This window comes from Mesoplodon mirus (genome assembly GCF_964341445.2).
Source record: "Mesoplodon mirus genome assembly, chromosome: 3".
In the NCBI taxonomy this organism is placed as follows: Eukaryota; Metazoa; Chordata; class Mammalia; order Artiodactyla; family Ziphiidae; genus Mesoplodon; species Mesoplodon mirus.
Genome location: NC_138978.1, coordinates 40,033,795 through 40,046,995, shown reverse-complemented (window position 1 = coordinate 40,046,995; position 13,201 = coordinate 40,033,795). Strand labels below are relative to the sequence as shown.

Here is a 13,201-nt window from a genome sequence, read left to right as displayed (position 1 = left end):
AACTTCTGAGATTAGATTATGAAAGATATTGGGGCTTCCTCTTTGCTCTCTCTTGGATCACTCGCTCTGGGAGAAGCCAGCTGACATGTCAGGACACTCAAGCAGCCCTATAGCGAGGTCCACATGGTGAAGAACGGAGGCTTCCTGCCAACAACCAGCACTAACTTGCCAGGCGTGTAAGTGAGCCACCCTGGAAGCCTGTCCTCCAGACCTGATCATGCCTTCGGATGACTACAGCCCCAGCTGACCGCCTGACTGCAGTCTCATGACACACCCTGAGCCAGAATCATTCATTTAAGCTGCTCCCAGATTCCTGACCCACAAAAACTGTGGGAGAAAATAAATGTTTATTTTTTTTAGTCACTGGGTTTTAGGGTAATTTGTTATATAGCAATAGGTAATGAATATAGATGGACTGATTTAACAGCTTTTGCAGATTTCTGCAAAGTTTGAATATAATGCCTTTCATGTGGCCTTCATAGCAGCATTTTAAGGAATCTTCATTTGTCTCTGCCCAAGCTCTCTGTAGCTGCAGTGGCAGGGAGTAGGGGCAAGGAGGGGGCACCTGGTGAGGAAACTTGCTGGAGGTCACCATGCTACATGGCCTAGACTGCCCATCCTTGGGAGAAGAGGGGATGGGGAGGGTGTGGGGCAGAGAAAGGGAGGGCAAGGGTCAGAGAAGGGGACCAACCAAGGGCAGAAAGTGGTACTGAGGGGCAGAGAGAGGCTTAGATCCCTGAGAACTCAGAAGTTCCGGCTTCTCCCAGCTCTCGTAGACCCTACCAATATAGCCAAGAGGAACTGCTATACACTTTAAATATTTTAAACATTTAAAGTAAACATTTTCAGTAAATTGGTAATTTGGTGAATTGGGGACTCAGCAAATTGGTCATCTGGCCAGTTGATTTTTGGGTAAGCATACACTTGGCAAATTAATTTACAATGAGTTGTCTGTTTCTAATTAAGTCATACATAGTAATTTTTATGTTCCTAAGGTAATAATTTATTTGTAACAGATACTAATATATGTACACGCACACATATATATTTCAAATTCCCAACAGAATTAATTTCTCCTTCCAAAAAATTTTGTGACTTTGTGACATTCCTCTTCTCCAGGGAGGGAGACCAGTGAGTGAATACTTCTGTGGCTTTAGACTGCTCATCATGATTAAGTCCCTGCCTGCCACTAATTCCTGGAATAGCAACCCTCCTTGGAAGGAAACTGCCATTTTTCACTTCACAGCCATTATAAATGGAGATAAATTCCAGGCAGGACCACTTTGGAGAAGTCCTCCCTTAATTTTAATTTTGACTCTTTTAGACTGAAGGGGATCATCATTAAAAGAAATTCTGCAGTCTTAATTCTGTGAAAAAAACCCAAAAACAAACCATCCTCAGAAATTAGCAGATGTAAGTGCCAGAACCCTTTCCCTGGTTATTTCTACTTCAAAGTGAAGAACAGACAAGAATGGGCAATCAGAATCTGCTGCAGTGGGGACCAGAAAGCCATTACTTGGTCCCAGGTTTCCTCTTCTACTCTTTTGTAGGAACCTGGAAGGGCAGGGCTTTCCCCACAACCTTCAACATGGGGCTCCCTGACCCACCCCTCCTCCAGGGGCCCCTGCATGGGTATGGAGGAGATGTAATGTTACAAAACCCAGCTTGTAATGTTACAAAACCCAGACAAACATATTTCAGGAAACTGCATGAAAATATGGAGAAAGGGGAGAAAAAGGAAGAAAGAGAAGCTTATCCCACCTAGACAGACATGGAGCCACCACAACATATGTGCCCCAGCTGCCACACGGCCCACTGCAGTGGTTTTAAAACTTGGTCACAAAATCATTTGAGATGTGGGATCTACTTGCTTCCTTTGAATCTGGCCAGGAAGTGATGCTATGTGACTTAAGAAGCTAGGTTGGGCTTCCCTGGTGGCAGAGTGGTTAAGAATCCGCCTGCCCATGCAGGGGACACAGGTTCGATCCCTGGTCCAGGAAGATCCCACATGCCGCGGAACAACTAAGCCCCTGCACCACAACTACTGAGCCTGCGCTCTAGAGCCCGTGAGCCACAACTACTGAGCCCGTGTGCCTAGAGCCTGTGCTCCGCAACAAGAGAAGCCACTGCAATGAGAAGCCTGCACACCACAACGAAGAGTAGCCCCAGCTCGCTGCAACTAGAGGAAGCCTGCACACAGCGACGAGGACCTAACACAGCCAAAAATAAAATAAATAAATTAATTTTTTTAAAAAGGCTAGGTCAGGAAAGGCTATGCAGCTTCGGTCTGGAATATCTTGGAAGCTCACTCAGGATTCCTCTTAGAATCCGGCCACCAAGCTGAGAGAAGCCTAAGCTACAGGGAGAGGCCACATGTAGGTGCTGCAGTGCACAGTCCCAGCTCTGAGTCCCACCTTCAAGACCCAGAAGATCCCAGCCTCCTTGTGCTGCTCAAGGCTTGGTCTTGGGTGAGGCAAGTGAAGCATTTGCCTCTGATGCAAAATTTAAGGGAGAGATCAAAATCCAGTAATCAAGGGCTTCCCTGGTGGCGCAGTGGTTGAGAGTCCGCCTGCCGATGCGGGGGACACGGGTTTGTGCCCTGGTCTGGGAAGATCCCACATGCCGCGGAGTGGCTGGGCCCGTGAGCCATGGCTGCTGGGCCTGCGTGTCTGGAGCCTGTGCTCCGCAATGGGAGAGGCCACAGAGGTGAGAGGCCTGCGTACCGCAAAAAAAAAAAAAAAAAAAAAAAAAAAAAAAAAAAAAAACAGTAATCAAGATAGATACTTTTTAATGCAATTTAAAAAATCAATGCAAAAAAATGAATGAAGAACGACCTATCAAAATGTTAAATAAAAACAGTAAGAGTGCCACATGGAGCCATACTGGAGCCCGAGACAAAAGGAAAAATCAGTAAGAGTGATCCTCATCAGCCTCACTCGAGTTCCTGCTGTGGTCCCGGCTGTCTTCCAACTGAGGCCCCGGGAATCATGGAGCAGAGGTAATCCATCTCTGCTGTGTCATGTTCAAATTCCTGACCTACATAATATGTGAGAATAAAATAGTGATAGTTTTACAACACTAAAACTGGGGTGACTTGTTATAAGAAATAGGTAGCCAGAATACCCCCCCACCTCTGCTCAAGAGCCTTATCATCTCCTACCTTCCTTCTCCTTTTCCTCCTCCGAACCTTGTGCCTTGGCCCTAAGAACTCTCAGAAAGTAAAGAGTCACTTAAGACGCACAGCTTCCACTTAGCCATCTGGGCTGAAAAAACTAGGTATTTCAAATTTTATTCCCAATATGATGGAAGAAAATGGAAAAATGAGGAGCTGGAGGGGAACTTGGGGTCAAGGAGGTGGCCTGTGACGGGAGTAGGGACACTCTGTTGTAATGGGAAAGAGAGTAGAGGAGGTGGGTGACAGGCCAGTCAGGTTGGTAGGTTTGGAGGGGGGAAGGTCTCAGTGGAAAAGGAGGTGAGGTCGTCTCCTGGCTCCTCCATCACAGACGCCCACTGCGAGAGAAAGGGTCACCAGGCCCACCGAACCTCTGCACCTCCTGTTTTCACGGGACTCCCCCTGAGAATCCACTTTCCCTGGAGCCTTCTCAGGGAAGGATGTCGTCCCCCGCCCCATGCAGCACACAGGGTAGAGAGCACGACCTCGGTAACTTTCTCCTTCCAAACCATTCCTTTTTCTCCTCAAATACAAACAAACACAGACAAAACCCTAGTACTTGGCATAGCACTTGGCACACCACAGATGTTCAATTAATACTTGTTTTTAGAAAACAAGCCCTTATAAAGCTTAGTCCCTTCAGCTATATCACTGGCTCCCCCTGATGTTGCCACCATCCTGGGGGGGCTCCACCTTGGTCTTGCAATTTGGTGTCCTCAAACTCAGAGAAATTCATCTCTGATCCCCTCCGGTCATCAGTGTTAGGCCCCACCTAAGACCTGCCAGACTTTCCCTCTCCTGCCTTTGGAGGAGTTGCCGTGAAAACTGAGAACCATATTCTTGCCCTTAACTTCCACTCCACCAATCGTGTGAAATAGTTCCCCCTGGTGGACGATCAATGCACATGCATGCTCTATATTCCCAGGGACACGAAGGCTATTTTGAAGTGCCCGGTAAAAAAGAATAATTCTTTCATTCAACAGACATTTCTTGTACCCCTGTTACGAGTCTGGCTTATCCGAAATTATTTTGAGGTGCACAGTTTCACACCAGCAGACATCAAACCAAAAAGGCAGTGACAATTCATGCTCCAGAGTCAGTTGTTATGTAATAAACGCAGCAGGACTCTAGATTGGGCCTGATATGGGAAGAAGCTGGGCCAGTTCAACTCTGGAGGACTTCATCAGCGAAACTGAAGCAAAGCCATTTTTTCATAAATTTATTCAACAAACTTCTACTGCACACCACCCTTTATATGCCAGGCCCTGAGCTGGAAAAAGAGATGAATCAGACCCTGTCCCTGCCCTGAAGCTGCTCAGAGGGGAAGGCATTTAGGCAAGTAGTCACTAATACAGTGTGCATGTGCAGGACTCCCTCCCTCCCTCATGCACTCAACAAACACCTACTGAGGACCTAATATACGCTGGGGACTGTGCTGGGGGTATAAGGACAAAAACTATGAGAGCTGCACGGAAACTGTGCACAGTCTATGTAAAGGGCAGTTACCATTCTGGAGATAACTGCTTCAATGGAGGCGGGTGCTGGTGGGAAGGAGGGAGCAAGATGGTAAAAAGGAAGGAGGCTGACATTTGGGCAGGGGTGAAGGCAGGTCAGGGAAGCCCTCAGAGAAGAAATGCTTAAGGGGGGAAGTGGCGGAATGGTCACTTTGCCATGTGGAAGTTGGGTGAGGGGAGGGAGGTCACAGCGCCACCCAATCTAGTCTCCTCAGGGTTGTTTGATTAAGCCTCCTGACATGATTCCACCGCCAGCTCACCCCCTTGCTCCAATGCCAGCAACAACTCTCTGCTGCTGGGCCTGACCTTGACTTAGGTGCCTCTACCACTCCACCTGGCAACTCCTCCCCAGCTAAGAGGCTCTGCTCCAGCTGGTAGCCAATTCCAACATAGCATTACTTCCCAACACAGGAGTCCATGTACCCCCACAGGGGTCAAACAAATACAAAGTTGACAGTGCTGCTGAAGGAAAGATAAGGTGGGCATTCAATCTCAACACTGCCTCCAAAAAACAATCTAGGCTGGGAGTAAGCGCCAGGCCTTTGCTGATCCCCAGGGTCTCACTTGTATACCTTAACCCTGGTACCGGCCTCCTCCCTCTGACCCTCCTAGGCTTCCTGGACCTGGGGCTCAGCCTGTCATCCTGGGCACAGAAGTCCCGATATGTAGTGCCACCCAGACCCTTCCTGCCTTATGGGTCTCCTTGCCCTGGCCTCCTCGGCTAGGCCCATTCCCCCTTCATGTGCCATCTCACTCTCCACACCCAGGCGCTCCCCAGTCCTGTCCTTCCTCTCTCTTCCTGGGGCCTCTCTATCCTGCCAGATCAGCACATTCCATTTTGTTGTCTGAACAACTCCAGCCTAAAGTCTCCCTGTGGCTCTGGCCTGCTATTCCATCTGACATTCAAGGTGCTCCATGATCTGGTCCTGGCCTACCTTCCTAGGTCTTCCTAGACTGAGACCACTACCAAACCTCCACCAAATGATCTCCATACCACTCCCCAGACACATCTTGTACTTCCCTGTGTCTGGGCCTTCCTTTGCACCATTCCCCTTTCCAGAATGCCCTTCTCTGCTTTCTACCTTCCCATTTTTCAAGGCTCAGCTCAAATACCACCTTCCCAGAGAACGCTTCCTTGATCTCTCCTGTTGAAAACAGAATCTCCCTTCTCTGAACCATCGTAAGAGCAGGGAAGGAAATAACATCCTGCCATGTGCTGCATGTTAAAAGCATAGGCTTTGCAGTCAGACAGATCTGGTTTGAATCTGGTCAGCTGTGTAACTTTGGGAAGCATACTTAATCTCTCTGTGCTTCAGTGCTTTAGCTTGAAAAACATAAAAATGCCAACCCCCACCATTCATTCATTTGAGCATTTGAATACCTAATATGTACCAGAATCTATACTCTTGTGGTTATTTTGAGAATTAAATGGAGCAATGCATGGAAAGTGGCTGGCACATAGGCATACTCAATAAATGAAAATGTATTAATACTACCATTACCCAATCTAGTTTCTTAGAAGAACAGTCCTCAGGGTGATTTTTGTTTGGAGGGGAAGTGCCACATAAGTCTGGGAACCAGAGCCAGCTCTGGACCCAGGCACATTCTGACAACTGCTAGAGCACATGGCTGATTCCAGGCACAGAATGTGACTGTCGTTTTCTGAATAACTTGCCCATCGGCACAGAGCCAGCACCTTCCGTCTGCCGAGGCTGTCTAGGACACTCAATAAGGCTCTTTGTGAAGAGAAGAAAACGTCTCAGAGCAAAGCTGCCTAGTTCTCATGGCGACCCTGTGCCATCTGGAGCAGACCCGGCCGCCTCCCCTACCTTCATACTGGACTTCCAGGTGCATAGTGCGCAGCACGCTCAGCACGCAGTCCACAATGCCAGGGTGTGTCGTCCCGATGATCGACTGGCAAGAAAGACAGCAGGACAAGGTGGTTACTCTTTCCTTTCCGTCTAGTCCACCTGGGAGAAGTGAAAAGCTGACTTCAAACAGCCGGGCAGCCTTAGCTGAATGGGGAGAGGGGGGCAGCAGTGAGTCACTGGGCCCTGGCCCCGCACCCGAGAGGTTAATTTCTTTTTTTTTTTAACATTATACTCAATTTTTTGCATACTAGTAAGGAGGGAGAGCTCTCTCTCTTTTTAAAAATTAATTAATTAATTATTTTGCCTGTGTTGGGTCTTCGTTGCTGCACGTGGGCCCTCTCTAGTTGTGGTGAGCGGGGGCCACTCCTCGCTGCGGTGCGCGGGCCTGCCACCGCGGTGGCCTCCCCAGCTACGGAGCACGGGCTCCAGGCGCACAGGCCCAGCAGTTGTGGCACGCGGGATCCTCCAGGACCAGGGATCGAACCCGTGTCCCCTGCATTTGGCAGGCGGATTCCCAACCACTGCGCCAGCAGGGAAGTCCGAAGTTAATTTCTTCTGGAGAGGAGGGGCGGAGATGGGCAGCCAGGAATCTCCAGAGACTCTGCCGAGGCTGCCACTGAACCCTCTGGCTCAGGAGGCACTCAGTGGAGGCTAGCTGGCCACTGCTAGAGGTGCAGGGACAAGTCGGCTATCTTGGCTGCAGGAAAGACAGGCACAGGCTGGAGAGAGTGGAACTCATCCAAAATCCTAAATCTTCTCTCTCTCAGGATCTCACCTAATCAGACAACCCTCCTGTCTGTGTCTTCTACCCCTGCACTGGCTCCTGTCTTTTGGCATTAAACATTCTCAAGATCACCCAGATTGAAAGCAACCGTCCTTCAACTCTGTCTCCTCTTGCTACTGCTCTTTCCCCCTTTACACCTAAGCTTCCCAGGGGAAGCTACTTCTTCATCCTCCATGCATCCTTTGACAGGTGGCTGTAATTTAATTTTTCCTGCCATCGGACAGTCCCCTAATTCACCAAAACTTTTCCTGCTGAGCTCAGCTTTCTGTTCTACCTGCACTGAATCACTCTGCTGTATTTGAGCCAACTGATCATGTCCTTCTTCTTTTATTTTTTCAAAATTAATTAATTAATTAATTTTTGGCTGTGTTGGGTCTTCGTTGCTGTGCATGGGCTTTCTCTAGTGGTGGAGAGCGGGGCCTACTCATTGTGGTGGCTTCTCTTGTTGGGGAGCACAGGCTCTAGGTGCCAGGGCTTCAGTAGTTGTGGTGCAAGGGCTTAGTTGCTCCTCGGCATGTGGGATCTTCCCGGACCAGGGATCGAACCCGTGTTCCCTGCATTGGCAGGTGGATTCTTAACCACTGCGTCACCAGGGAAGTCCATGTCCTTCTTCTTGAAACTCTTTTCCCTTATTTTTCACAGCCCTGTGTTTTCCTCTTCTCCTTTTATGGCTTATCATTCTTTTTCTTTTTTAATGTTTATTTTTTATTTATTTACTTTTTCTTATTAGTCATCCATTTTATACACATCAGTGTATACATGTCAATCCCAATCTCCCAGTTCATCCCACCCCCACGCCCACCCCCCGCCATCATTCTTTTTCAAGGAGGCAGAGTGGTATATGGAAAGAATAAGGACTTTGGAGTTAGAGTTGGATTTTAATGTTCACTTGGTATATATCTGCTACTTAGTGTGTGGCCTTGAATAAGTCACCGAACACCCTCCTAAGGCTCGTTAGCATCACTTTTAAAATGGGGATGATAATACCTGTCTCCATCAGCCACTGTGAAGACTAAAAGAAACAGTGTAAGCAAGCCCTGAGCACAGTGCCTGGTATGTAGGAGGCACTTAATAAATGGAAACTGGAAACAATAATGATAATCAGATGTTTTGCTGATCTTCTTCCTCGGCTCATCTCTTAAATGTTGGCAGTGTTCCTTCTCTTTGTACTTGGTGTATTCTACCTGGGGGATCTTATTGACTTCTACTCTTTTGGATATCACTTCTCTGTTCATGAACTCCAAACTGCCATCTTCATCTCGGATCTCTCTCTGGAGCCTCAGACTTTTATTTTCTACTGTCCTGTGGGCATCTCTACTAGATGTCTCGAGCAGTGATTCCTCAATTGAGCTAAGAATCAGAATTGCCTGGGGGAACTTAAAGGCCACCCAAATCTGTCAGATTCTACAGGAGGGGAGCTCAGGGTTCAGTATTTTTTGCACAAGTCATCCATCTACATCTTCTGCAACCAGCTTGGCCTTCTCCTGAGATGGGCACTTGGGAGCCACCAAGGCTCATCAAGTTTATTGGGTCAAAACCTAAATCAGATCCGTTTTTCCTGTTCTCTTGGTGGCACACAACTCACCCCGTGGTCTAAGTCCAAAGCTGGTGTCTTCTTGACTCCTTTTCTTTTACTGCCCCAAGTCCCATACACTCTGTCTCCCAAATGTCTGTCCAACCTGGTCACCTCGATTCCTCCTGCCATGGTTCAGGCCGTATCATCTCTTTGGTCTCTTAACTGCCTCCCTGCCTCCAGCCCTTCCTGGAGCTGTACTACTGAGAGCTTTCTGTTCCCTCCTTACATGGTGTCTTCGTGTGGTCGCCATGCCCCAAAGCTGACTTTGATGCATTCTAGGGCACCGAAAGGAAGGCAGAAGACAATGAGAGAAATGGAGCTTTCCCAAGCACCGGAGATCTATCTGGCTTCTTTCTTCACTTAAATGCTGCCTACAAATGCACCATGATTCTTTCCCTACCAAACTGACTCCTTTAATCTTTTCTACGGTCCTTTCATCATCCTTGCTGCTTGTCTCAACCACTTTTAAGTCTGCCAACATCTTTCTGATCCTTAAGTAAACAGGACAAATCACTCTGCTGGGAGACACGAACTCTCTGCCCTGCCCTGGCCTTCTGGAAGTAACGCTGATGGAACAGCAGACATGCAGTGGGAGGTTGAGCTCTGTTTCTCATGCCTGCATGGAGTGCAACTGTGGAAGGTAATTGTCAGATTACTGAGTTGGAATCAGAACCACCGGAGCATGCAGCCTGGGCTCACCTGGGCAGTCCTGAGAGTCTGCAGGAACAGCTGCTGAGCTTTCGGGGACGCACAGGGCAGCAAAGCTATTAGACCTTTGTACACTTGATTCTGGTACTTGGGATTACTGTGGATCAGAGAATCCAACAGAACATGCACTTCTTCCTGGGTCTCTTCTGACTTAGACTTTGCCAAAAATTCTGCTATGGATCGTACACCTGAGCAAAGGAGAGAGGAAATGCTAAATTGGAAGGGGTTTATGAAAATAATCCTTACTCAAGGTTACATAATATGAAGTAATAGGATTAAGATGTATTTAACAAGGCCTGTCCAGTCAAAGCAAAATCGAGGCTCTGTTCTCATGTTGCATTGCTACTGTTTTCACCTCGTGCCTAGGTGGCTGGGGGATTTTGTTTCAACATAGGCATGTTAACTTGTCAAAATCTGTTTTAAAATTTAAAATGGCTCTGCAAAATGCACAAATAAAACTTGCACTTTTGATTGCTGTATGATAACTAACACATAGATAGCGCTCAGCACTAAATGTTTTTTGACAAATACTGCCTTATTTAGCCCTGGAAACTACACTGAAAGGGAGGTGTTGGTCCCTTTTTAGGATAAATACACCAAGGCTCAGAGAGGCCATGGGGGAGAAATGAGGAAAGAGCAGTGAGGGAAGTGCTTTAAAGAGGGATGCGTGGGGGATGGCATCTCCTGTGCACACCTCAAGCAGACCACTTGGTGGGACATACTGAAATTACCGGGTTATTTCCTTTTCTCATGGCACTGTAAGCTCTTTGAGGACGAGGACTGTATTTTATTCATCTTTGTGTTCCCAGCACCTTAGCATATACCTAGCACACATATTCAATGATTTTAGGTCAATCTTATTTCTAGAATTATTCATAAATGGCTCAACAAATCTTTGTTGAATGGATGCACGAAAGAGGATATATTTGAAATGAAGTATTTCCAAAACCACCATGGAAAGATTTGAGCAAATGATAAATCAAGAAAATCGTAACTCTGGGTCTGCCGGTGGTGATCCGGACAGGAGCTAAGTGAGTCCACTCTACAGAACGCTTCCTGTGCAACCAGGTCCGTGATGCGTTTTCCTCTAGCAGTGCTGGGGGCGGCCCCCAGGGAGACAGGAGAAGTGACACCCTTGTTCTACACGGTACCCACCACAGCTTTCACAGATGAGCTCCTTGTACTTCCTGCCAGAGTTTGCGATAACCTGAAGTAGCTTGATGGATTCCTTCTTGTCCTCCTCCTCGATCTTCTTCAGTGCAAGTATTTCCAAGAGTGTTAGGGCCCCTCCAACCTCAAGAAATTCTGTAAGATATCGATTACTGTCCAGAGGGATAGAAAAGTAGAAATAAGACATTGTCAAGTTCCTTGACACTAACCTTTCTAAGGGATCTCAAGGACCTTTCTTCATATGCTCCTCCTACCCAGGAAATGTTCGTGGGTAAAGTGACATAATAGTTTGGAAATTCTTCCTTCCAGAAGGAAATGCAGAAGTTAAATACAATGGCCATTTCCTGTGCTTGGATTTCCAGCATCTGTGTCTCTTCTTCTTGAAAGGGCACCTCAGCTGTCCCATGGGAGATCACCCCTCCACCGCTCACGAGCCATGTGGTTTTGGGAGGGTGAGCAGGTGAAGGTGTGTCATCCTTCTGGCTGCAGTAATTGGTTTGGGGCCAGGCATGTGACCTAAGTTGGTCCAATGAGGCTCAAAACCTGGGACTTTCTTGGGAACGCTTGGGAAAGATGTGTTCTCTTTTTGGTGTGACTGAGCTAGAAGGATGCATGTCTGGAGTACTGAGGACTACAACACATGGAGGCCTATGAATATAGAGGAAAACAGAGCTGAGAAATGGAGAAAAAGCGGGATAGACCAAATACTGAGAAATGGAGAAAAAGAGGGAGAGACCAAGTACTGATGACATTTTTTGAGCCCCTGGATATAGTCAGGCCTGAAATATGGATTTCCACTCTCTGGACATTTCAGTTAAGTAGTCTAATAATTTCTACTTTTTCCTGGTCCAGTATGAGTCGATTTTCTGTAATTCACAACCAAGAGGGTGCTGACTAGCAAAGTATCAATGGAGAACATGGGATGGAGGAGCAACTAGACCAGGACCACAGCTGCCACCACCTCTGGGTCCATCCTGAGGGCTACTAGGTACCCACTGATAACTAGAAGCTAAGGTCCTATGTGGTGTGAATGTCAAGGATACCACAAGCCCGGTAGGCAACTGAGACCCCAGAATTTCTCTAGAACAGAACTCACCTGCTTACAGCTGATAAGAAGATGCCGATGGACCTGAGCAGCTTATCTAAACATGAGCCAGTCATGTAGCTGTATGACAAGTTAAAGAGTGAATTTCAGGGTGGTTTTCCATCCCGTGTCTGATCCCTGATACCACCTATGGCCCAGGATGAACAACAGCTGAATTGTATCCTTTATCTGAGAGGGGCCACTAGGTTGAAGGGGTAGGGGCATGGGGGGTAGTGGCAGGCATGTTCATGGTTCTCCAGGAAACTCTTCTGGGGTAGTTCAGCCACTTTGGCTCTGACATGCTCTCTAGAGAGTAAGAGGCGCTGATGAATGCAGGGTGCATGCAGAAAGCTGGGGGTCAATTTCCAAAGCTTCTCTGTGCCATGACCATTGCACCCTTGGGCTTAGCCCAGTTCATTACTTTATGCCTCATTCTTGGACTTCTCTAAAAATAATCAGCTTCATCATTAATTCTCAATTTTGTACTTGCTCAAAGCTTTATAATGGAGGTCACTATCTTTATGAAGAATTGTGTGTCTTCCTAATAAGAACAACAGGAGATGGTGGAAAAATTAAACTCTGATTTAAAACAACCCCAGTACTTAATGTTATTTTTTAATGTGAGCTTTTGCAAAAAGCTTCATTGTAATAAAGCACCCAGAGCACGCATCAGCTCGGATACAAGGTATGAAATCAAGCCACAACAGAAAAGGAACCAGTCAACAATTACTAGGCTTATAACACATCCCAGGCTCTTAGAACACTTAAGAAATTAGCTGAAATTATTGCAGCTCATGGAGGATGACTGAGAGCTTCCAAGACTGATAAAGGCTAATGTAATGGGTTGGAGGTAATGGTGCTTTGTTGGGGAGGGAGGGTGCATGAGGCAAATTATCTCAGCTGCACCCTGGTTCCCAGGATGCCAATAGAAGTAGAGATAGATTGGCTCATTAGAAAAGGCTCTTTACTGCAAAAACAGTGTTTGCTCTGGAGCCAGGCTCCCCTGCCTGTTGCCATTTTAGCTGGGGGCCAGGCTATCAGCCCACCACCCAGCTCCTCTGAAACCCCAGCCCCCATTTCTGCCTCCATGCCTTCTCAGTGCCTCTTTTCTTCAGCTAGCAGTGAGGCTGACCGACTTTCGTCACCTTCTTTTTCCTCTGTCCCAGGCTAGCCTTATTTTCATAACCACTTCATTATACATATTTCTGGCCCATTATTTCCAGCAATTAGTTCCAGAAGTTTGCCACGATATCAGCAGTAGTTAACAAGTACTAAGCATTTATTGTGTGCCAGGCACTGTGCTAACTGCTTCGCTGGCATTG

At 47.3% G+C, this 13,201-nt stretch overlaps 1 protein-coding gene across 1 annotated transcript in view; it reads right to left on the bottom strand.

Annotated features, from left to right (window-relative positions):
- The window catches only part of ARMH1 (armadillo like helical domain containing 1), a 47,828-nt gene that overhangs the window by 13,788 nt on the left and 20,839 nt on the right, over positions 1-13,201 (bottom strand). Inside the window, exons 4-7 of the mRNA XM_082616297.1 lie at positions 11,892-11,960; positions 10,781-10,947; positions 9,617-9,813; positions 6,516-6,600 (exon numbers count right to left, since the gene is read on the bottom strand). Of these exons, the coding sequence (XP_082472423.1) occupies positions 6,516-6,600; positions 9,617-9,813; positions 10,781-10,947; positions 11,892-11,960 (518 nt within the window). The remainder of the gene's footprint in view (positions 1-6,515; positions 6,601-9,616; positions 9,814-10,780; positions 10,948-11,891; positions 11,961-13,201) is intronic.